The sequence below is a fragment of the Ambystoma mexicanum genome, chromosome 8, assembly GCF_040938575.1.
Source record: "Ambystoma mexicanum isolate Mex_15411 chromosome 8, UKY_AmexF1_1, whole genome shotgun sequence".
Lineage (NCBI taxonomy): Eukaryota > Metazoa > Chordata > Amphibia > Caudata > Ambystomatidae > Ambystoma > Ambystoma mexicanum.
In genome coordinates, this window is record NC_090929.1 from 1453988792 (window position 1) to 1454014295 (window position 25504).

The 25504-nt window shown below is 42.6% G+C and overlaps 1 protein-coding gene across 2 annotated transcripts in view; it reads left to right on the top strand.

Moving 5' to 3' along the window:
* The window catches only part of KCNIP2 (potassium voltage-gated channel interacting protein 2), an 804817-nt gene extending 784227 nt beyond the window's left edge, over positions 1–20590 (top strand). Inside the window, exons 5-8 of one of the 2 annotated variants that reach the window (XM_069611621.1) lie at positions 5877–5984; positions 8193–8297; positions 15115–15177; positions 19639–19825. In XM_069611621.1, coding sequence (XP_069467722.1) covers positions 5877–5984; positions 8193–8297; positions 15115–15177; positions 19639–19686 — 324 coding nt within the window. In that variant the 3' untranslated portion in view covers positions 19687–19825. Of the gene's footprint in view, positions 1–5876; positions 5985–8192; positions 8298–15114; positions 15178–19638 lie in introns of both variants that reach the window. The other variant, XM_069611620.1, reaches the window with a different exon arrangement.
* The last annotated feature ends 4914 nt before the right edge of the window (positions 20591–25504 follow it).

Sequence of the window (25504 nt, forward strand, 5' to 3'; positions counted from 1 at the left end):
AAATAAACCATTTGTACCCCGGAAAAATCATGCAGTGCGACTGGCTTTCACCCCCACTGGTGGGGGACATGCTGGTAATGGCCCCCAGCTTTTGCCAATGCCCTTGCTTCACTCGGGCCTACCTAGGCTCAGGTTGGTGGGCAGTTACCGGCCATGCCCGCCCGCCACAGTGGGGTTGAAAGCCATAGGGCCTCATTCCGAGTTTGGAGGCAGCCATGGTGCTATTAGCACCATGGCTGCCTCCAAACCCGGGTCCGGGTCCGGTCTGGCGGAATGGGGACTTACCGGGTCATTCCGACCTTGGAGGACCCGGTAAGTCCCCATTCAGTAAACCATTCCCCATTCCCATTGAGCCCGCATAGGGCTCAATGGGAATGGGGAAGGTGCTAATTACGGGCCCACAAATAGCGGGCCCGTTATTAGCACCCTGGTCCCTTAGCGGGACCCGCAAAGGACATGTGGTCAGACCAAACGTCCTTAGTGGGTCCCGCTAAGGGACCTCGGAATAGGGCGGTAAGGGTTTACCGGCACCGGCATCCTTAACGGTGCCGGTAAACCCTTACCGCCCAACTCGGAATGAGGCCCATAGTCTACCAACTCCATCAATTATTTACTAAAGCATGTCACAGTCTTGAGACCAATTGAGAAATGTTGGCTATAGTGAAGACTTTAAGATAGAGGGTCCACACCTGGCCACGGTCATCCATACTATATCCTAATGCACAAAATGTTCAAAATTTGTATCTCACAAAATGTTTAACTCGAACGCCTAAAATTGATGATATCATAATGCATATTAAGGTCTATCAACTTTTCCCAGTGACCCCTCCCCTTTATATAGTCCAGCACGCTTGGAAATGTGCCTGTATTTAGCTGTGTGGCAACTAACGATCCACAAACTTGCAGAGATAAGCCTGCCGTTCCCTCCACTTTACCAAAATTTGACAAGGAGGTTTATAATTTGAATGTGTTTCCAATCTGTTTGGATCCCTTCTGGTGTACTAGAGATGTGGGGAGGATTGATAGTTTAAAAACTGATATTCATCCCTGGACTACTGGTGCCCCGAAAGTTGATTCGTCACAATGGGCCTTCTCTGGGTTGGTATAGATGCTGACAAAGCTACGTTCTTTAGTGAAAGGGTTGCAGAAAAGAAGGCTATCAGTGTCCCGGCCACACTCACAGAAAGCTAGATATCCCGGCTTCACATCTTTTTTGACCACAACACTCCTCTGCATTGTTCTGTGGCTATTGAGAAGTTAGCATTGTTGGCATGGTCCACTGTGTCCCTAGCATGCTCAGAGGTTTTACTTGATTTCACTGCCATACATTAAAAGTGTTAGGTTTGGTCAATTTGATTGCTGTATGTTCAACCTTTTTTTTGTTACGTTGCGTCCCACACATGCCCCCCTTCTTTCACCTTACCCACCCTCGTGCTACTATTACCCCATGCCTGCATTCCATCACAGCCTATCTGCTATGTACTTTTAAGTTTAACCATGCTTGGGGTATACTGTCTGAGCCTAATTCCCAGCCATGTAGTCATTACCATGGGCACCTAATGCAATGCATTATATACATTCAGGCAAAGAGTAGGATTCACAATTAAATACAGAGAATAATATTGGGTTTGGATTTCTGGCTCTCCACCAGACCTTACCTTTGTTATGGTTCTTTCAGGTACATAGCATGAACCAAGTCGCTGACCCTACTCCCGACAAACGCGGGTTACAAAGGAAAATACAAAGATCTTTATTTTATACTGAATAGTTTCAAATGACAAAGCAACAGATAGCCATCGGCCCTCAGCCATCGGCCCTCAGTACAACACAGCAAACTCCAGTTTGGTTTGGTGTGCTCAGTGAGTGGGACTGTACATTAGAATAGTCATGCCTTTTATACTCTCGAAATCATGATGTTCAGCCCACCTACGAGTTAATATAAGTTAATACATCACGGATCTAGGATTCGTGTGCAGTTCATACATCCATGCATTTAGGGTTTACCTTTAATACATTCACTAACAAATCGTAATGGCAATAGTATGTCTTAGGATTTCTCGTAGAGCCTTCTCAAACAGTTTTATACAATGCAGTCAAACAAGTGTTCACATTTCGGTATTTGAATACTTTGTGTTTAACATATGCTCGCGGATTAGCTTAGTTGGCGCAGGTAATCCTCTACACACAGGTCAAGGAAGGACAAGGTCTCAGTTCATGACCCTAACATGTGGCAACATGTGGCCTGCAGGCAAGTTACACATTAGTTTATACACAGAGGTCAAGACGGCCATGTTACATTTGGAATGACACTGTTTACCATTTTAGAACACAGGGTGACTTTAGAGGAAGAATCTAAAATGTCGGATAGACCTAAAATGGCGGCTTACTCAGATCTAAGGTCAAGACCTTGCAACGCGGATTTCTGCGTAAGCGACTTGTAAGCAGCTTGGCGTAGGCCAATATACATATATTCATACAGTATAGGAGGCACGATATGATTTTCCGTTCGACAATGCAGCCCCCGTAGTATGTAAGTGTATTTGCATGAGAAAGGTGCAAACATTTGGTAGTTCGCACCTTTCTGATGCAAACTTTCCGCCCGCGGCAAAATCAGCCGCGGTCGGATCACTTAGAACCCTTCTTAAGATAGTGAGTATGAGAAGTTTTACCCCTCATTAATATCATATTGAGAAAGGTATTGGGGTATTGAAAGCACAGTTTTGTAAGGTTTCCCAGGGAGAGCTGATGAGGCAAGTAGTTGTTTTTAAGGTGGCTATGATATCTCGGAGAAGTTTGATTAGTCTTGATCTTGAGTAGACATAGAGTTAATGGCAATGATTGCTGCTTATTCATTAATTACTATTTGCATTTTAACTGTGTAGTGACCATAATGGTAGCAATGTTTCTTTATTATTTCTCATAGTTAAAAGATGTACATTATACATGATAGTGTAAGAAGCATTCATTGGGTGTTCATTGCTGAGAATTTTGTCACAACCATTTTAACATGAAATTTAAGAGTGGGGCATCTATTTTAAGTACTGAGTATGGATATGCATAAATGATGCATGTCCATGTCTTTAATACATATACAAAGGGTTACTGGAATGTTTGAGCAATGGAATATCAATAAAAATATATGTGACATTGGTGAGCTACTCCTGTGCAGATGAATGAGAAGGACCCATCCACTATATGCCATCCTTACTGATGCCCAGTGACAGGTATATGCTTTCCTCCCCCTATTCCTACCACAGCCCCTGCTGGGGGTGTCTAGTACACTCCCCTGGGTATGGAGTCCCTTGTGACAGAGGTGATTAGAATCACGTCATGTGTTTGTGCATTTGTGTGTGTGTTTGTTCACAACAATCAAATAGACTCACCCAAACTTACCACTGTTAATATTATGATGGTGAAACAAATGCATTCCCATTAGAGAGGTGCATGATCTATGATCTTTACAAGAGGGCCAGAAGAAACTACACGTTTGTCCTGTAGCCCTTAGACAGAAAAGTCAATATGTGCTGATCAATCTCAGGTTGTCACGATTACCTTCCTATCCAGGTAGGGTCTGGCATATTCTGCCCTAAGTTTCACTCTCATGTCTTTGTCGGGAGCTCCCTGCATTCTGTGGTCCATGTACTCTGCCATATTAGGGGAAGGAACCCATTCAGAGGAATAATGATGAGGTGTGCTATAGCGGTCACACATTTTCATTTGTGTACTACACTCCCCTGAGGGGCTGTTTATAATCTGCAAGGTAGATAATTTCCTAGGCTTATGGTCATTCCATTCCATCTCCTGGCCCTCAATTTCATCCTCTTCTCCCAAGCAGGGGTGGCCCGCCACTATGGGTGGTGGGGTACAGCCCCCCGCCTGAGCGGCAAGCTGCCTTCTTGCCCGAGTGGCAGGCAGCACAGTCCACTTATGTGCTTTGTTTAAACACGGGACTGTGCTGCCTGCCTCTGAGCAGGAATATGCTGTGCAATATTTTGTTTCATTTGAAATGCAGAATAAAGAGAGCTGGTGTGGCGGCAGAAGCCCGACTCTGTCGGCTCTCATTATTGGGCTAAATGCATAGACACACTGCCTGACAGGAGGGGAGTCTCTCCTGTGAGGCAGCATATCTAAACCACAGAGAGGAGGGGGGAAGAGTCCTCCCTGTGATTGTGTGGGTGCATGTGGAGGGTGCATTCAGTAAAGTGTGTTTTATTCATCTAAACTAATATGTATGTTGATGTGTTTGTTTTTATGAATGCGTGCATGCAAGGAGTTATATGAATTATGTGTGAATACGCTCAGCAGGGCCCCTAGATTTAGGGGTGGGGGCTGCCCGGAGTAGAGCATTGATTTTTGCTTTATCCTTGATGCACATTAATGTGCATCAAGGGTACAACAAACGTGATAAGCAAAGCGTTATCACGTGGCTAAACTGGCCTACATTCTCAAAGGACGAACTATTGTATGTTCAAAATGTTTCACAAACAAATTAGTAAGGAATGAAAGGTTCAATATCCTGTTACAAAACAGGCATTATCTTTTGTATAAAAGAGTGCCACTACCAGTGCCAGTTACACTGTTCAGTTGAAGTGAGTGAAAAGGAAAGTGAGTTAGCATAAACATTGCTCGTTGATTTCAAAGAGTGGACCAGTTTAGCTACTGTTTAATAAAGAAGAGATTTTTTGGGGTGTATTTGTGTTACTGTATTTTTAACCCTCACTGCCCAGTACTGTGAATCAAGGATAACGCAAGCACATGGTGAGTGTTATCACATGGCTAGACTGGTCTACATTATATGTAGCAAAAACAAAGAGGCGATGGCTGGAAGGTTTGCAATGAATATTAAACCTCTGCCAATTGCATTCAGGAACCCTCCATACTATCTTTCTTTGCCTGCCAAGCCATTACAGAAAGGGGAAAGACCATATGCAAATCAGGCTTGGGCCCAAACCCAAAGGGGCAGTCCAGCAAGAACTGCTAGGTTACATTCCTTCTGAAAAAAGACCACAAGCATCCGCAGACATGTTTCGGCCTCATATTCAATGTAGGCCATATGGTAAACCAATGCGAACATTAAACCTTGAATTCCTAACTTAACAAAAATATTATTATAGGTCAAAATTAATGAGCGAGAGAGGAGGCAGAGTATACTAAAAGTAGTAATATAAATACGCCACAAAATAACATCTGTTCTTTATTAAGCAGTCGCTAAACTGGTCCCCTCTTTCATATCAAAGAGAAATGATAATGCTAACACACTTTCCGCTTAACTGACTGCAAATAAACAGTGTAACTGCTACTTGGACTTGTACTAGTGTATATGAAAGGTACTGCCGGTTCTGTGGAAGTGAATAGAAACCTTCATTCCTTATTTCGTTTTTTGTGAGACATTCAGGATAATTTGGAACATACTATAGTTCCTATTTTGAAATATTCTGTTTTTAAAAATTGTTAGCCGTCTACATTGATCCCCCTCTTGCTTCCGCAAAAACTAGTTTCCATAACGGTAAATTCATAGCTTATAGCGATACACGGAAATACTTAATTAGCACTGAACAGACTTATGCCTTGAACAGTTATAGTTTGTATTAGCCTTTTAATTATGATTATCCATGTGTATCTAATTTTATAATTATTTTTCTTAGTTTGTATGTGGATGTATAAATAATGTATTGGTTTTAAGGATAATACAAATAAACATGTCTGGCTGACTATTATTTTTAAGATAATCTCTCAGAAGGCATATGCACACATGAAGGATTCTTTCAATATTTCATGAACAATATCTCGGTTCGGCTGTAATTGTTTCTTTATCCAAACTGTTTGCAGTGATATTGCAAGATTTTAACACGAGTTTCTTTTAATTTCTGTGTCAGGATTTTGTTTCAGGGTTATCTATAATTCTCAGAGGGAGCATAGACGACAAGCTCAACTGGGCCTTCAACCTCTATGATTTAAACAAAGATGGCTGCATTACTAAAGAGGTGAGTGAAGGAGAAAAGCTACAAAAAGGTGTCCTTAAGTATTGGACACTCCCGTCCCCATTCGTACCATAGTGAGTTATCAAGGAGAAACTCTGTCTTTAAGGGCGTAACACTTCATAGAGACCAGCAACAAAGTCTTTAATACACGTTCACACTTCTCTTATGAGTAGAAAGTATATAGTGCTGTGTGTCATATACTTGCATATGGCACATCAATAGACTGTTAGAAATAATTAATTAGTCTTGCCATGCCAGGATTTAAATGACTAATGAATCAAGGCCAAAACCGAAGTTGCCCATCAGCCATGTGGCCCCAGGACATAAATGGCACCCCAGCCTCTCCTAAATATTTTTCAAAAGGCACTATGCATTGTGTATTTTGTAGTTTGCATGTCAAGTATGGGTCTACAAATCCCAGATTGCAAGCAGCTGTTAGCCACAAGGACAGTATCCAGCAATTGAAATTACCAGTGTTTTTTTCATCTTATCTAGACTGCGATGGATAGTGAACAAAACAGATTTTTCTACATCGCTTGGCTAAGTTCAGCAAGCCCCCGCTCGAAGACATTGAACATGCTAGTGTTAAGCTCCTGAAGTGTTCCTCCCCAGGCCTCTACTCGTGGCTTGCATGCTTTGTTGGCATAGACTGTACTCTACTTTGATGAGTTGTTTTTATTGGTTGTTCTCTTGGAAAGCTGCTGCATTCTCAGCAGTGAGAGGGCAGCAAACCAGTCTGAGTGAAAGAGTGGAGGAGGTTGGAATTGTCTCATGATGTAATGACAGTGAGGTGTGAGGTCATCTGATTGAAGGACGAGACAAAATTAATGTTCTCAGAGACTGTAAGGAGTAAGCCGGAGGCTGGGACCCCTGGAAAATGGAGCCCTGCCTTCCCTTTCCATAGCGGCCTGCGGGAGGCAAGGGGAAGGCGTGGAGGCGGCGGCGGCAGCTGCCACCTAAATAAGGTAGGGTGGGAGGTGGAGGTATGTAAAAAAAAAAAGGGGATGGGGGCAGGGGGTAGATGGCAGCGGGGGAGCCAGCTGTCAGGTGCCATGGAACGCAGGCTTTCACTGGTGGTTCAAACCCGCCGCGTTCCTAGCCACCTGCTTGGCTGGCACCCCCCCTCCAGGGTCCTCATTTCCATTATATCCACCATTAAATTGTAAACACGTTTCCTACCATACACAGTATATAATCAGACTTCTTGGCCATGCCCGAGGAAGAGCCCCACGTGGTACTGAAAGACAGCGGGCAAAGACAACAGCGGGCAAAGACAAGAGTTGGCTTATGAAAGGTATCATCCTGCAATGCTATGTGCTTTTCATGTTAAGCAACAAACTGTCCTGAAGGAAATCTGAATCAGAACAAGAAGCACAGGTGGATTAATTGAAATATTATATTTACGGAAACATTTAAAAAACTGAAAAATTGACAGGGCTCTGCTCCTCCATAAGATCCAAGACCATTTTTCTAAAGGACATTGGCCCGCATTACAAGTTTGGCGGCGCAGGAAAGAAGTTTCATTTACAGAATGAGTGCCACTTGTGCTGCACCTAGAGCCCAGTCTGGAGATTTATCCTCCACATGAACTCAAAATGAATAATTTACTATGGGCAGAGTTACTGCCCAATAAAAATCTTCCAAATCCACAATGGAGCACTATGAGACGCCATGAAGGGGGATTAACATAGTTTAGCCGCCACTCAAAACCTGGCGGATTCACCACCTGACCAAGGGGCATTAAGGGTAAATGGTTGTGTGTCTATTGATATTTATTTTAATCTAATTTTTTATTGAAATATTTGTATCTTTTTTATAGAAAACGGTGGGAGCCCCCCCTGCACTCCCCTCACTGTCCCTAGACGACCCCCCAACCCCACCAATATTTCCTAACCTCACCAGCTACATTTTATGCTGAAAATTCGATCAGAAAAAGTCGAGAAAAAAGATTAGATTAAAAAGAGACAGACCTACTTCCGGGTGAATGAGTATGGCAGTATTTACAGAGGAAATGACAACATACTAGTAGTGGGGCCAATTTAAGCTGAACAACAGTTCACCTTGATACATTTCTGAAAGGGTACGTGTTAGTGTATAAAAATGGCACTGAAGTAAGCGGAAAACATTGGAAGTCTTTGTTTTTTGTCAAGTTTTTCTTATAATGGTTTATTGTCTCTTCTCAAGTTTTTTGCTCTATCTTCTCCCTTTCAGGAAATGATGGATATCATGAAATCCATCTATGATATGATGGGAAAGTACACCTACCCAAGTATGCAGGAGGAAGCCCCCAGGGAACACGTTGAGAACTTCTTCCAGGTGAGATATGCCGGCCTTTGCTTTCATCCACGGTGGTTTATATACTCGGACATCTTCCAGCTGAGAAATGCAGGACTGCAGTTACATCCCCCTTGCCAGTATTCCCAAGCATCTTACATGTGAGAAATGCAGGGCTGTAGTTACATCCCTCGTGCCTGAATTCCCAAACATCTACCAGGTGAGGAATGCCAGACTGTGGTTCCATCCCTCTTGCAGTACTTCATCACCCCTGCCTGTATTCCAAAACATCTTCCAGGTGGGAAATGCAGGATTGTGGTTCCATCCCCCCTGCCTGTATTCCCAAACATCTACCAGATGAGAAATGCAGGACTGCAGTTCCATCACCCCTGCCTATTCCCAAACATCTTCCATGTGAGAAATGCAGGACTGCAGCTCCATCAACCCTGCCTGTATTCCCAAACCTTTTCCATATGAGATAGGCTACATTGAGTTTTTGTTTCTTGCAGCTTTTAGAACCAAACACCTCCCTGGTTAGAATTGCTGGGCTGCAGCTTCATTCGTTTGTAAGTACCTGTCTGCAGGGCGTAGAACTAGGAAAATAGCTGAACAGAGCAGAAACAAGTCACAGAGGCTCGTAACGAAATACACTGACACAAAGGAAAAAGAAACTCCAATGTTGTGTGATCAGAAAGGGTTTGTTTACACTTTTTGCGGATCGAGGCGTCTTGGCATTTCCATGCAGACATGTCAATAGCTTGCACACAGAGGATGTTGGCATGAGACGTGCATTGGCATTGTGAAAAGGGACGTAAGCGTCTAGTGATGTCAGTTTGAGGGACGCGATCTATATACTTGCAGCAAGGGCACTTGACTTTAGGGCAGTGTATCAATGGATAATATAAGCACAAGATGGCGGCGCCCAACCGGTTGTTTTCGCATGTGTAAGTGGGAGGAAAACTAAGGTAAGATGCATAGGACATTTTTTAAAGATCGATTACACTATGCTTAAAAATACATGCACGATTGATTGGGACAATAACATTTCTGAGTGAAATTCCCCTTTAATGAGAAGAATAACCTGACAGCAATGAAGATTTTAAAGAAGTTCTTACACAGGCAGAACCTACCTTTCACATAGTTTTCTTCTTGTTTTTTTTTTGGTAAACCCCCTAATTTCCCCTTCCTTACTTTCCATTTTCAGACAGAACTTTCTTCTTCTTTTCTCCTTTATTACTTTTTCTATACATCTTACATCTTCTTTACTTCCTATGTCTGCTTTACCTTATTCCTTCTTTTCCCAGCTTTACTTATTATTCATCTTGTTGCTTGAAAAGTACAGGTGCCTGCAAAGGGTGTTTTCGGCAGCATTTTCGTTAAATTGCAAATTTCATGCAATTTAACGAAAATGCTGCCGAAAACTAGCAATCTGCCCGTTAATCCAAAAAACAGGCGGAATCCAGGCGGTTTGGGACACAGCAGTGTCATGCTCCGCGCTGACGCCCGCGTCCCTGTGGGAATATGGGCGGTACCTGGGCGCCAAGATAAGGCTCAGCAAAGCAGGGTGTTTATAATGCTCGCTGTGCCTTAAACAGAATCAGGCTCTAAGATGGTTAGCTAATAGCTACTACCATCCTTGTTCTACTTTTTGTAAATTATGGTTCACATACAAAAACTGCTGTAATAGTAATCGGAAATGAAAGGAACAGCAATGTGGTTTGTTTACTCCCCCACAACAATGCAAATAAAACTACACCTTCTTATGGTCTGATCCTGACGATAGTGGTAACAGTAAAACATGTGGCATTGCAAATACTTACTATTTTGAAAAATTAAACTGAATTAAGGGTTGTGATTACATGGGATGTTTGCGGCATGGATACATAGAAAGTCTTGCATGGGTTAAAAAACATCTTGATTCCTTTAAGTACTCACTATGTACCACATGCCGTAAATAACCCATGCGATGGTAGGATACACACATTTCTTTTGCTCTAATTCAAAAGGTAATATGAAACTGATTTAGCAACAATAGAAACAAGGTTATTGTTTAGACTGTTTGTGTGCAATAATTTTCAAACTGATTATTAGCTCCCGGGACGGGCGCCGCAGCCAATCAGCTTGCTCGGATTGCGGGCTGAATCCCAAGGAACAAGCCCATGTTCCAAGCAAGCTGGGAACTGTGAGTGCCAGCCCCACCATCTTGCCATCTCCTCCTGCATCCAGTGTGCACTCCCTCCCTCTACTCCTCCACACCCTACTTACCTGATACATCTGGCTGCGATACCACCGCTGACGCTGCTCCCTCATACGGGCCGTAATGGAAATGGAATAGGGGCTCTGCATGTAGTCCTGCCTTCAATTTCCATGGCGGCCATATTAGGTAAGTATGTGTTTGAATGAACGGGATGCAGAGAGTGCGTCCAGTTCATTCAAAGTATTTGATTTGTTTTATCAGCACCCCAGATTTTAAAAACAGGGCGCTAGTAGCAATAACATCCTCGCCGGTGGGACGGATCAGGTGGTAACAGCACAAGGGCCCATCGTTTAGTCCCAGTTTCGTTCAGGCCTATAATTTGGGCCCCAAGCCATTATTATCCAATTTGGCCCACCTGTTCAGCTGGTATTACTTAATTATAAAGTTATTCTTAGTTTGTTATAATAAAGCAGAGTTTAGAATGTTAATGGTTATTTATGTGGTTGTTTCTAAGAGTATTTGTATCTTTGTTATGAATATAACAGTATGGAAATAACTTTAAATGATTCTTCTAACATAATGCCTCCCCTTCAATTACCGGGAGGCTAGGTAACGTCATAATTACAGCGAAAGACACATTCACACGTTCATGGTTTTGTACAAAGGCCGCACAAGTGCTTCCTAAAGTGAGTCGTTCTAATGTTATTGATGGAAGGGAGAGGAAAAAGCTCAGGTTGCACAGTTAAATAGACAACATAATTCAGTAAGGAAATAAATAAAATAAAAACTGTTCAGACAGTCACGTTCCATAACGGCAACAATGGATTACACCTTAACGCTTAAAAACAGAAGTCCACTAAAATGGCCTTGAAATAAATTGTCTGTTAACTCTATGCCGTACTTTCAATATACAGGATGCGATAAACCTCCAACGTGTACTTTCTATACACCCCACGCTGTAAACAACCCCCACAATCCCAACTCATAATTAGGTGGTATTTTAAAAACAAGTGGTATTTAAAATACACTTGTTTTTACCATTACTACCAGTGACAAAGTGCCGTTCCTTGCTCTATGGGATAGGAATGGGATGAGCAATTGTGCCTGCTTCTGCCACCCTATGCGCAATGCTGGAGCTGGAGGATGGTGCAGCAAGGCTCCTTTGGGACGCCCTACCCTCACTCAAGAGTTTTGCAGGAACTTGTCAGCAAGCCCCCATTAAGAAACCAAATTCCGCCACTGCAGGAGCAAGGAGACTCGTGATCACGGCCCGTGGGGAGGCCAACTTGGAGTTAAGGGTGATCCAGATTTTGCGTACCCCACCATAGTTGGCAAGCCCCATGCCTGAACAAGTCTTTCTGTGAGCAACGCAACTTGTAAAACAAAAAAGTCTGTGAAGTGTTTCGCTCCGCTCTGTGGAGACCTTAGCGTGATTGCACGCCCAAGATGGTGGCTAGCCCCGATATCTCCTAGCTCTGTGAAGCTGCGTCAGGAAGGGGAGGAGCCTGAAAATCAGGCCGAGCAGCACACACTTATTCAAACTTATCAGTCCTTTATGGGCCCTGTTCAAGTTTGAAAGTTTATCTTGGATAGTTGCATCGTTAAAACCATTAGATTAATACATTTTATAAAATCAAGAAAAATACCATGCTAAGAAATTAGATAAAATACATTACAACCTTGTCATCCAGCAAAGCCCTCCATTTCCAGCTGTAAATATCATTTTGTTAATATCAGCCCAGGACCCCACCTCCCCAGTTAACCTAAACTTGGCACGACCTTATCCCACTTTCTTCTAAAAACGTTAAGATCGTTAAATAGTGGGCACCCAAAAATAAAGTGGGATCAGGTCTCCAGGCCACCATACATGCAATTACAGTTTGTATCGCCCTCTCGATTGAGATTCCAAAACTGAGTAACTGCCCCCACAACCAGGTAGTAAGTTCAGTCTAGCTTTCGTCAGGAATGCTCTATGCAAAGGTACTGTCACCAAATGCAAATAAATGTACAGCTAAGCCCTTTCGAGGGGGCTGGCGCTAAATAAGCCCTGACCTGAGTTTTCAACAGCATTTAGTCTTCCTTTAAAGATGCCAAAAAATGCGAATCCCTAACTTTAGCCAGCGTTTTGCGGAGACCCTTCAGCTTTCCAGGGTCATAAAAGTAGGTAGCCAATGAGAGCTTAGAAAGAAAAGACTATGAGCCAGCCAACCTTACTGTATCCCTTTTGGGTAATTAAATTCATGATTAGGTTTATCATTGGGGTGACTGTGAGTACCCGCCCATAGTGAGACCGTCAATAAAATGGGTCTCACAAAAATTATATCTGCCAGGTAAGTCATACCAGTTTCCAAGTGCATGGAGTACAGAGGTGCTGAAGGAGGAACCATAAGCAGCCGTCTGAGAAATGCATTTTCTAGCTTTTGTCGATAGGTGGCCCTTGTGTACTCCCATATTTCCCATCCAAAGGTGCCAGTGGGTATGGCCTTTCCCTCGGATACCTTGATCATATGTTCCACAGAGCAGTATCTTAGGTTCTTGGCTAATCTAAAGATTCCCCCGGTGCTTTGACTCATCCTGGCACTTAACTTGGTAATATGATCACCCCACTTCAGTCTGCTCGTAAACCTTATCCCTAAATAGACAAAGCATGAACAACAGTCCACCATCTTTCCCTCTAGGAACATCTGCAAGCATCGTTTCGATTTCTTAGTAAAATATTTGCCACTATTAACCCGAAGCCCCCTGATTCCTCAAGTATTTGTCGTACCCAGTAATCAGTCCCTGAAATGATGTAGGGGTCTTTGCCAGCAGAAGAGCGTCATCAGCATAGCTGAGCACTGGCAGTCTCCTGGCACCACACCGGGGAACATTGATGTTGATGAATGACCTTATATGAGAGGCAAGCCTGTTAACGTATGAGTTAGAAAAGGGTGGGGCAAGGACACTCCCTTGACAGACCCCCTTCTTTACAACCAGGTAGTCTGAGAATGTTCCATCCTGGCTGTAGCATGCACATACCCTTGTGACTCCACCAGCCACGTTAAAGGACAGGGTACGCCTGTATCACGCAAAGATTTCCACATTAGTCTCTTAGCCACGTGGTCAAAGGCCGAACTGAGGTTCATGAAGGCCACGCAGATAGGAGAGTCCAGAACCCATACATGCTTCACCAAAATAAGGTAGAGATTGAGGCACTTGTGTATCGTGCAGCGGAAAGCTGATTGTGTTCCTGACAATATGCTATTTTCCCAATATTCCAGTTGCTCCAGAATAATCACCCAACACACCAACAGGGTAGTAGAGATGGGCAGGGCTCGTGGAGAGGGGCCAGTCCTCTAAAAAAGAAGACAGGTTTGACAGAGTGGTGGGAGTTGAGAGATTTTAAAGAGCTGGGGAAAGGAGAACGAGTGTGCTGAAGGTGTGAAGGAGACTGCTAAGTAGCTGGCTGGTGGGGACGAGAGGAGGTGACTGGTTGAGAGGAGGAGGTGCCTTATAAGAGAACAAGAAGATTAATTTGGGAAGAGGGAAGTGGAGGTGAAGAACATTAGGAGAAGGAAGCTCAGCCGAGAGAGTCCCAGGAGGTTGCAGGGAGAGCAAAGAGTGAGGAACAACAAGATAAAGAGTACGTGGAAGACCCAGTGGAGAGAAAAAGAGGAGTACTTGAAGATCAGGAGGTGGTGGTGAAAGAATATAGACCAGAAGCCCTGGAGCAGGTGGTGAGGGAGCAGTGTCACCACCAGGAAGGTGGTAGTAAAGAGAAAAGAGGAAATAGAGGAGGAAACTCAGAAAGTAGGTGAAGTAAAGAAAGAAGTGATTATAAAGGCAGGAGAAGGAGGAGACAAAAAGGAAGGCCTGGGCAGGAAAAGACCAAGAAGCAAGGTGTCGCAGATACACCCAACATCTAGCAAACAAGGAGAGGCAGGAGGAGGAATGGGAATGTGGCAGAGTGTTGATGAGGTTTCATGAGTTGAGTATGGAAGGAGGAAGTATTTAAAAAGTGGGAGAAAGAACATCAAGGAATGAGACTACTGCAGTGGTGCGAGGGTGACAGCCAGAGGTGGGGGTTGGGGAGGAGTCATCAAGCCCCTGAGTTAAAGTAAGAATGCTCACCCTCTAACATCCCAGCTAACTAGCCCAAGACTAGGTAGGAACTTCAGAGACTGCACTTAGTGACCCTCACCGTCCTGCCAGTGGTTGCCCATATATGGAGTGTATCCATGTACGACTCCTGGACAAAACCATCTGAAGCCAGTAAAGGGGAAGAGAATGAAAGCTAGGCTTGTGGCAAGAAGCCATTTAAAACAACTCAGACTGCTAAGGACTTTCATGCCCCATGGGTTACCGGGCAGGCAGTCCCGTACTTTGAAATTGCTGATTCCAGAAACTGAATTTTGTATTACTCACGGCAACCAGAGGAGAAGCTGTCCTCTTTCTTGCTACTCATTTGGTTTTGTCTTTGAACCCAAGGATAAACCATCCTGTTACTTGCCTGAATTGAAACTCCTTTACTTTTGTTGTTTTCCAATAAAACCTCTTCAAACTGCCACTTTGGTCAATACCTCTCATTAATCCCTCCTTGGCGTCATGAAACCTTACTCATGAGGAACCTTCACAGATATTTTCAGCTCACACTTTTAAATGTCATATCTTCTTTTTTTTCAGAAAATGGATAGAAATAAAGACGGAGTGGTTACAATTGAGGAGTTCATTGAATCCTGTCAGAAGGTAAGACAGGCAAGCGCCATGTTTAGGGATTACCAATTGAGGAGTTCATTAAATCATGTCAGAAGGGAAGGCGGGGCAGTGTCATGTTTAGGGATTGTCAATTGAGGAGTTCATTGAATCATGTCAGAAGGGAAGGCGGGGCAGTGTCATGTTTAGAGATTGTCAATTGAGGAGTTCATTAAATCATGTCAGAAGGGAAGGCGGGGCAGTGTCATGTTTAGAGATTGTCAATTGAGGAGTTCATTGAATCATGTCAGAAGGGAAGGCGGGGCAGTGTCATGTTTAGAGATTGTCCATTGAGGAGTTCATTGAATCATGTCAGAAGGCATAGTGGGCCATGTCATGGTTAGGCAGTGTCAATTGATGAGTTTATTCATTTATTTATTTTTGTATCTGTAAAGCGCCCAAGCCCAAAGGCATCAACGCGCTGTTTCACCAGTTACACAAAAATACATCTTACATACATTTTAGGGTGCCGTGGAAGACAATACGGTTCATTGGGGCATGTGAAGCCATGTTCAAGAGTTAGGTGAACAGCAGGGTTTTGAGGGCTTTGCAGAAGACCCAATAAGATTCCTTGGGGTGTAATTTCGGGGGGAGGGAGTTCCAGTACTTGGCTGCTAAGGCAGGCAAGCTTGAGCCTCCTCCTTTGATCTGGTTGAATTTAGGTTTCACCAAGTGATTTGCATGCATTGTTCTCTCTGATTTGAAGGTTTTGGCTCTCAAAATGTTTCATGCCATGTAGGCTGGTGCTGTGTCAGACAGGCATTTGTGAGTGAAGGCGAGCATTTTGAAAATGATCCTCTCTCGAATGGGGAGCGAATGGGCATTGAATCATGTCAGAAGGTAAAGCCGGGCAGCACCATTTTAGGCACTGCCCATTGAGGAGTTCATTGAATCATGTCAGAAAATGAGAGGGGCAGTTCTATGTTTAGGGATTGTGAATTGAGGAGTTCATTGCATCATGTCAGAAGGGAAGGGGGGCAGCATCATGTTTAGGGATTGTTTAATGTTTTTGCTTTGCTTGAAAAATTGATTCTTTGCAATAATGTCCTAAAAATCATAATAATAATGTTGACTGAAAATGCATTGGTAAAAGTACTTATTATAAAGTGAAAATAAATGTAACAGTACAAATAGTGGCATATTAAATAAAGTAAAAAATAATTGAATGTATCATTTGTATTGATTTTATACAAAATAGAATGTTGTTCCCAAATGTGTTTGTATTGTACTTTAAAAACGTGTTTTTGACTTTCTTATTTTTAAATTATGTTTATTGGTACCGGGTAGCAAAACCCTTTTATCTGGCCTCTGTAACCCTTAACTCCGCTCAAATCACCTTGTTTTGCGCCTACCCATTTTCATCCATGAAGAAAAACCTTTACAACTGGGTCTGATCCCTGGTCACCTTTCACTGCCTCCTCACCTGCTATTAACCAGACAGACCTTAACCAGAAGTGTTTTTATTTTTGTTTTGATGTAAATTATTTATTTTTATTGATCATAATGGTTGGGTTTCTTTTTGTGATCTTGATTTGTGTCTCAAACGTTTTCAGTAAGCTATTGGCATCAAAACCGGATATTTAAAAATCAATTGTTACTCTTACTGCTAAATGTATGTGTTTGATAATTGTGTGATAGTTCCAGTGCATGAGTAAATTTCTTCCACTAAGACCAAAGAAAATTGCAATGATGGTAAGAGTGGCTCAGCACATTCAGCCCTCCAGCTACAGTCCGATGGTCTTAACCTAGCAAAGGGGGGACCTATGATTCCAGTGCATCAGCACAGCCAAGTAACACTCACGCCAAACACCCCGAAACATGAAGTTTGCCATAGATACAGAGAAGGGGTCTTTCATTTAACACAGGTATTGAGGACACTGCTGAACATCCTAGTGTGGAGAATTCTGCTGCCACCACCTCAAAAGCCATCAAACCTTCCCTGTAAACCCATTATAGAAAGCATGAAGAGGCCTTACCCCTTTCCCACAACACCATTGACACCCTATGTGAGTCAAGACCATACAGAAAAAGAGAAAGGAGAGGCGAGTGAGTTATACAAGTATCATCGCTCGCTCACTCACTATTTAATATTTCTAAGGGGATACGTTAGTTGAGACACTTACAATCAATAAAGTTCTTTTGCTTTCCTTTTTTTATATTTGTGATTCTGGTTGTTCTTACTCAATCTTACACAAGTTGATTATCGTCTTCAAACTCTGCAAAATCAATGTTATTTTTGTCCACCACTATGATGACAAATAATAATGATATATTTTTTCGGGCAAATGGCAAAATAGGTGTAATCAATTAGGGGAAAAACATACTTTGTCATATTTTCTCCTTTGAGCAGCCCAGAATTCAAGGGTAGCAGAGGTGGCCATTGCAGAGAGTTGGTCTATTAACTGAAAGGGCATTGATGCAGCCTAAATTCACCCCAAATACGGGACCACAGGATAGACTTCAATAATGTCTTTATGTAAATTTCAAAAGGCGTTCAGAATAAATCTCCCTCCCAGTGGCAGCCGCTGAACGGGAGCCCACCAAATGCTAAAGTGATATGCAGACAGATGTTCAAACCTGGGCCGAAGCACATGACCTTTTCCTGTTACGCCAGAGATTAGATGTATGTTTTACGATTGCGCCCACCACTCCCCGATGTTTTGCCAGCATCATGCCCATAAATTGAAGTTAATTAAACTCAACTTTAGTTCCCCCTTTCAGCATCATCTCCACAAGTAAACTGCTCCCTGCCTGCTTGTTTTACCACTTCACACTCTCACATGTAATGTAATGTGTCTTTTGTATAGCGCCTTTTCCCATTGGTATGGTCTCAAAACACTGTAGGTAAACATCCTTGTTCATATTTTACAACTCATGAACAAAGCGCTTTAAGGATCAAACCCTTTCTATGGTAAGCGTATGCCATAAAACTGCATTGCACCCTTATGAACCCCATAATAATAATGGAAAGGGCAACTAGAATAGTGCCCGTTTCTATCTCTGCTCCCTGAGGCCTTCTGGAGTATGTAAACTCTCCTAGCATTCGTGGGTGTCTACGTTGGCCTGGCCCCTCAACTCCTTCAAAATGCATTGTCTGTCTGTACAAAGAGCACCACAAGCTTTGTTTGCGTCGGAAAGATATGCCAAGCTTAGACTTGTCTATGACACGTGGGATAAGCCCCCAAAAGATGCTATTGATCAACTTCCCATCTATTACAAGGAGGCAGTGTTGGAATTCCAAAGTCAATATGCACCTGGGAGTCTTAATATTAGCTAAGAATTGTCTCTCAGTGCTACTTCTGTAGGACACATGGCAGGTGTGTTTCTCTCCACTGGTGGCATCCCTCGTCCCTGTCTCCTCCTGCCACTCCCAGAGGATGGCCGTGGTACCCGGTAGTTTTGTTTTGCAGGGAGATTCGTATGGGGGGATGGGGGTGGAGGAGAGTGGCATCAGGAGACAACACGTATTTTCTGTGTTATTGGAGTGCCATGCACGAGGAGGAAAAGGGGTGGCACAATTACACTACTCATTTGTTTGCTCTGGGGAGATCCATGAAGAAGATGTGGATGGGTGAAAGGGCACTACAAGTTATTATTATTCTGGGAGATTTATGAGAGAGGTGGCAGAGGACACCAGGCATTTGCTTGGATTGAGTGGAGGACAAGGTGTAGGTATGTACAGTGAACACCGAGGTGTTATTACTTTGCAGAGAAAAACATTGGGGAGATGATGGTGATACAAAGAATCATTTTGCATTGGGCCCATCCCGATGGAGGTGGTAGAAGGTGGGAAGACACACTAGATGTGGTTTTATTTTATGACTTGTGAGGGAGTTTGTGGAAGGCACCGGGAAATGCAATGAATGTCTTGTGTTTGTGGAGGGAGAGGCATATTAGGGAGGTGTAGAGAGTGAAAATGCTCCACCATATGGTACTTTTTGACGCCTTTATTGACCCCCCATCCAAGCCCCCTGCTCCCACCACTGCTCGTCCTTTGGGATCTGTTCAGAAGTGGGAAAGCAAACACAGCAGGGACTAACATACAACGCAGAAAGTGGAGCCATCAACAAGCATCTGATTTGGACCTCACTGGTCCACTATGCACTCTTATTGTCTGTGACAATCTTGTAAACCCATTGTTGGAAAAAGGATTTGCTGTTGATAAAAGCCATCCACATTTTCATAAATCTTAAGTCACCAAAGGCTTACCTAACCCTATAGAGGTCCGCAGCTGAAGACCAATTGCCATTTTAAGATCACATTGCTCGGAGGGGTTTTGATGGTTCTGCATTACGTTCCAATGCTTGAACTGTAATAAGACATATCATTGCACATTAGGCGCTTATTAGAAGTTTTGTAAATGCTTACTAAAGTCATCCATGTATTGTATTTGCTGTGATTCCCAATGTCTCATAGAGACCAAGCCTAATACATGTTTTTCATGCCTTTTTTCAGGATGAAAATATTATGCGGTCCATGCAGTTGTTTGACAACGTGATTTAGTTCCAGGCGACCCTCAGTTCCATCATGGCTACGGCTGAACCTGCGTACTGGATGAACTTTATCCTTGCTGCACAAAACACACAACAGCTTCCTTGACAAAGACAACTTGCAGACAAAATAAACAATCTTTTTTAAGATTTTTGATTGTTGGGAAAACTTGAGACGTAACAACAAGACACCCCCAAGGTGGCGGGTCTTCATACCAAGGTCCAACGCACCGTACAAAACAACCACTATGATCCAGTTACCCATGCATTGGATTGCCGAAGCAGTGGCTTACTCAAGGATACAGTAAATGGATCATTACCGCAGTGGAACAGTTGAATGCACTAGAGTTAATAGACTATCGGACACCTTCATCTCCCACAGCATGAACTCTCTACATCCCATCATTTACATGCAAATACTGTGGATGTTTTATTTACCATATAAGAAGAAGATTGGCCTCACCTCTAAGATCTGCAGACCACTTGCTACTGCCGAAACAATATCAGCCCTGCTAGATCGCACATACTTTGCCTCCTCACATCGAGAACTAACACATATTTTTTCACCCCTTCCCCCACGATCTGGAGCAGTGCTTGATGTGTCGCAAAGGTACACATTACCAATCAGAGCCAACAAGAAGCCTGGCCAGTATTTATTGAAGAACATCTGCGGATTATTGCATGTGCAGAATTGACAAGATATCCGGTAGCGCTTTCACCCAATGAACATAGTCAAGATTTCAAGAACTATATGATTAAACCCACAGCCCATAGATCTGCCGTCAATACCCCCATTAACTGCTTGCTGTATTTATTCTAAGTTAATTTATTTATTTGCATTTGTCCTTTGAATCACAAAACTTGAATCAAGTTTGATAAAGAGAAAGGTGCTTGCGCTATTGAATGGATGCTAAATATTTCCTTTGTTTTATTATTCTTTTTTCACGTAAAATACTTCAAAAGACCTCTGGATGCTCTTGGATCATGAATGAATTAACTAATTTAATTTGGAATCATTATTTCAGGGGCAACAAAGGAACTTGCTGTGGCTTGGGGCATGGCCGATAAATCCTGAGGTAGGAATAAAGGGAAATGCTTTCTATATTTGTAAGCACACACATAGTCGCTGGTCCAAGAACTCAAACACCTGGGTTGAGAGTAATGGTTTATTCTGATGTTGATTCTGTAGAGTTCCTTCTCAATTCTGGCATTGATTTGATAAATGTTATCCTCTCATAAATCAGAATTGGGTAGAGGTCTGTAATGACCAGGTTGCTCTAGAAGGTCTGATGGTTTGGAATTAGTCCAAACTCAATGCCTTTGAGATAAAAGGAAATATACCAGGTAGTGCCCAGATGACCCTATAATTACAATATGTCATTAGCACCTTACTAGTTGAGTGGTCAGTGTCAAAATCTAGACAAGGCAGTGAACAGATATGTTTGTTTTGTATAGCAACTATTGATAGCATTTTGTAAAACCATGAGGTCATTGGAATAGTGTGCTCCTCTTACGCAAATATATGCCAAGATTATATAACACTGTGGTGCGATTACCTGCAAATAGTGACTGAGACTGGGCTCGACCTCATTGTCCACTTGATAGGGAACTTGTTATCACCCAAGGATGGATGATGTATGCAGTGTCTTAAAATGGATCAGGGTTTACTTTGTTGGGCTTTTAGATTGAGCTTCTTATAGTCACCAGAGACTTTACTGCCATTAAGACAGTTGACCTTCGATAACGCTTATGAGGATTGTGCACAGTTATGCTTTAAACAACAATAAGCAACATCATGTTAAAAATGGGCAACCAAAGATAGATAATAGGTTCCCAAAGACCCCAAACCAAATCCAACTAAAATTGATACAACCATAAAGGTAAATCACTAGCTACAAGTTTTAATATTAAGAACTCTTTGGTTTGGGCAACGTTTGCTTGCTGTGTCCATTGACATCGTCTCCAAATAATTTCTCTGTGAATCGAGGCATGCAAAACTATTACCAAAGTGTGGTCTTGTAACCATTTTCTTCCACTTCAATTTTATTTCCTGCCTTAAAAAAGAAATGTTTGCTCTTTCTTATCTTTCATGGATCCAAATATTATTTAGTGCATTATTTTGTGTAGGTCTGTATGCGTTTATTGACTTAATATGCGTTTATTCTCTTGTCCTTGGAGTATTCCGCGGAACCGACCCCAGTTAAACTAATCTAGATTTGAAGACTTTGCGCTAATGATGGCAATTTCTCATCATGATCAATATCATCGGCCAAATCCAACATCGCTTACAGCTGGAGGAGATCACTGTGAGCAGAGCATAGTGCATTTCACCTGGAAATCAGAAAGTATTGTTATTGTGTTGTCTTCATGGTGAATTAATCTAGGGTGGTTTCACATGGGTCTGGCTGGTGCCTGAACACAATGACTGCAAAGCTCCCTCTTCCCTGAAGATTGTAAGGTTCTTATTGTCTGGCAGCTACTCAGTGTCCCATTTGAAATTAATTTTGTGGTATTGGCCTAGAAACAAATCACAATTACCAAACATTGCCATATGGGTTGTAAATCACAGCTTTGAGGCCAAAGATTTGATTGGCAATTATGTTTCTCCTTGTTCTCATGCTCTGCAGTTTGTCAACCACTTGGTAGGGGTTTTGCTTTTCAACGCCAGCCGGAGGAGGAGGGCAGTTGCCATTCATCTTCAAAGCTTCTGATAGTGTTTCCTATGCCCCATACATTTCATTTTGCTATTTTAAATTCTCGAACAATTGTGTAATGTCTGGAATTACTAAAAACGAAAAGCTCTGGTCATCATTTCATGAGTATTAAGGAAATGTGACTGGCGATAATGTAGAGATATGGCAAACTGGGCTGTTGTTGAATATCACATGAGCTTGTTTGCCCAATGCACTTTTTAGACCGCACCACAACTTGTCACAGTACATTGTGCCCTGGCATGTGCTGAGCCTGACCCGTGGATAAGTGGACAACTTCATCTTACATCGTCTAAACAAAGTTCACCAAAAAAGAATCCATACCAAGTAAAAGGAGCCATGTTTTCTCACTATGTGTATCCAGTGTTCTGCCGGGACAAGGTCTGATGAGCCTTGTCTAACAGGCAAAAAAGAGGTGCTCACTGGAAGGTTTAGAATTGGTCTTAACTTGTGGCATAGCTCTGGGCAACCTCCAATCCACTGTTTTCAACCTGTCAAGCAATTACAGAAAGAGGAAAGACCATATTCAAATCATGGCTGTTTCCAACCCAAACGGAGCAGTCCAGCCCGAACTGCTTGGTCACATACTTTCTGCACCAGATCACAAGCAACCCCAGACAGGTGTCTGCCTCATTGGGCATCTTTAGTAAGATCTAGATTGGGTTGCTATGACTAGCAGGCTCGGTACACACCCCTGGACATACCGGTCTCACGATGGGTGACTGAAGTAAAACAAGCAGTGATGGCTGAAAAGTTTGGAATGAATCTTAACCTATGGAATAGCTCTGGCCAACCCTGCAGGCCATTGTTCTTGAGCCTCCCAATCTATTACAGGCTAGAAAGCTGTTGATTGATTTGATTGATTTTGGAGTTAGTAGCGCGCAAATCCAGTAGAACTAAGCAAAATAAATAACCTTGGTTTTTGATGGATTTAGTTGGAGCTTATCATCTAGCATACAACTTTTTATTTTACTGGCACAGGATAATACTCTCTCCATTGCTTCCACAGGTTGTTTTAGCCAGATGTAAATGCGTGTATCGTCGGCATATGAATGGTAATGCAGATCAAATTGTGAGAAAATATCCAATAGTGGGCGGATGTAGACATTAAACAATAAGGGAGACAGGGGAGAGGCCTAGGGCACTCCACATTTTACCAGTAGAGAATCAGAGGTGTGTGAGCCCAGCTTGACTTGCTGTGTCTGATTGGTTAGAAAATAAGTTAACCATTTGAGTGATTCCTGGGACCCTGAGCCACCGTAGAAAGCCTTGGCATAAGAATCTCAAAATAAACTGTGTCGAAAGCTGTAGATAGGTCCAGCATGCCAATATCACCCTCATCGGCAGCCTTCAAGTTATCGTCCCAGACTGAAACAAGTGCAGTCTCAGTCCCATTTTCTGGCCTAAATCCTGATTGATACACATCCAGGATCCCTTGTTCTTCCAGAAAATTCTGCAATTCCACTGGTAACAATTTTTTCCAGGATTTTAGATGGTCAGAGAAGGTCTGCAATCAGACAGTAATTAGAGAATACTTTATAGTCAAATGTAGCTTTCTTCAGTAGAGGCGTGAGCTATGATTTTTTCGGATCCATTGGGAAATACCCCTGAGTTAGGGAAGCATTTATACCCAACAGAATGGGCCATTTTGAGGCAGGCACTTGCTGTTTAACTAGACATGCAGGAATAGGGTCATAATTAAGATTAGTGGGCTTAAGCTTCAGCATGAGACTAGAGACTGTTTCGAGATCCAAGTGGGAGAGTACAAACATAGGATGTGTCCAATCTCCCATAGATGTTGTCTCTTCGTTTGACACAGCCACTTGTTGAGTAAGTGACTGAGAGTCAATTTCTGTCCTAATCAGATCAATTTTATCCATAAAAACGGCATGAAATGAATTTGCCAAAGCTAAAGCTGGAGGAAGATGGGAGATGGTACATGCTGGAAAAGCGATGTTTTTTACAGTTGTGAACAAGCCTTCTGATCTGTTCTGGGCAAGGTCGATCTGTTTTTGTAAACATGAGGCTTTAGCTAAAACAATGCTCTTTTTATAGACATTTAATGTTGTTTTTGCCTCTAGATGGTCTGCAAGAGTTCTGGTCTTAAACTATCCCTTTTCTTTCTTACGGTAGTCTTCTTTTAAATGCTTTTAATGATTCATTGTACCATTGGTTATTCCTGTTTTCAGGTTCATTGGTACTTTTTATAGGAGCAAGAGTGTCACAATTATTTTGTAGACATAACATACAAGTCTGATATAATTCAGAGCATTTTGAGTTAGGTGAAAGTGTAGTCAGACCATTAAGTAATTGGTCACTTAAGATAGTGTCACATTTTTTGTTGTTGCTGCGTGCCAGTTGGCCGTTAGCAGCTGGAGCTTTTCCCTTTTTGTGCATGTCCCATTGGAATGGCAAAGGTTACCACATAGTGGTCTGACCATGTGACAGGTGTGTTCTTCTGATGGCCCAAAGTTTTTCCTCTAAACAGTACTATGTCCAAACAGTGGCCACCTATGTTAGATGCTAAATCAGTGAGTAACCGAAGGTCATGGGATTGCATGATGTCCTTAAGATGAATGTATTCCAAGTTGACGGGTTCATTGCAGCATATATTAAAATCACCCAGAGTAATTATGTTTGAGTGATATAGTGCCTCTGTTCCAGGATAGGCATCAATGCCATTCGGAAAGAGGCAGCAGGGCCTGGGGGTCTGTAGCAAAGAAGTAGCTGATAGGAGTCATTGGGGATATGTGTAAAGTGCAAGTAAGAATTTGAGAAATCGTATCCCAAGTTGGCATTTGGAAATTGAGTAGCTCCAGGGAGGACCTTACAAGAATGGCAACTCCTCCTCCCCTCAGCGGCTCTCTGTTTGCCCACTGAATATGAACATTTTCCGGAACCAGTAAATCAAAGTGAGCGGCAGAACTGGCATTGAACCAGGATTCTGTTATAAAAAGAATGTCTAGCTTGGACGAGATAATAAGGTCATTACGTGCGGCAGCATTTTTAACTGCAGATCTGGCATTGAGCTGGCAGAGACAGTGTAGGATGTAAAGGTAGAACATAGTGACTATTGAGAATGCCCACTTGCCTGATTTAGTCAAGCGCCTTTAGACTAAT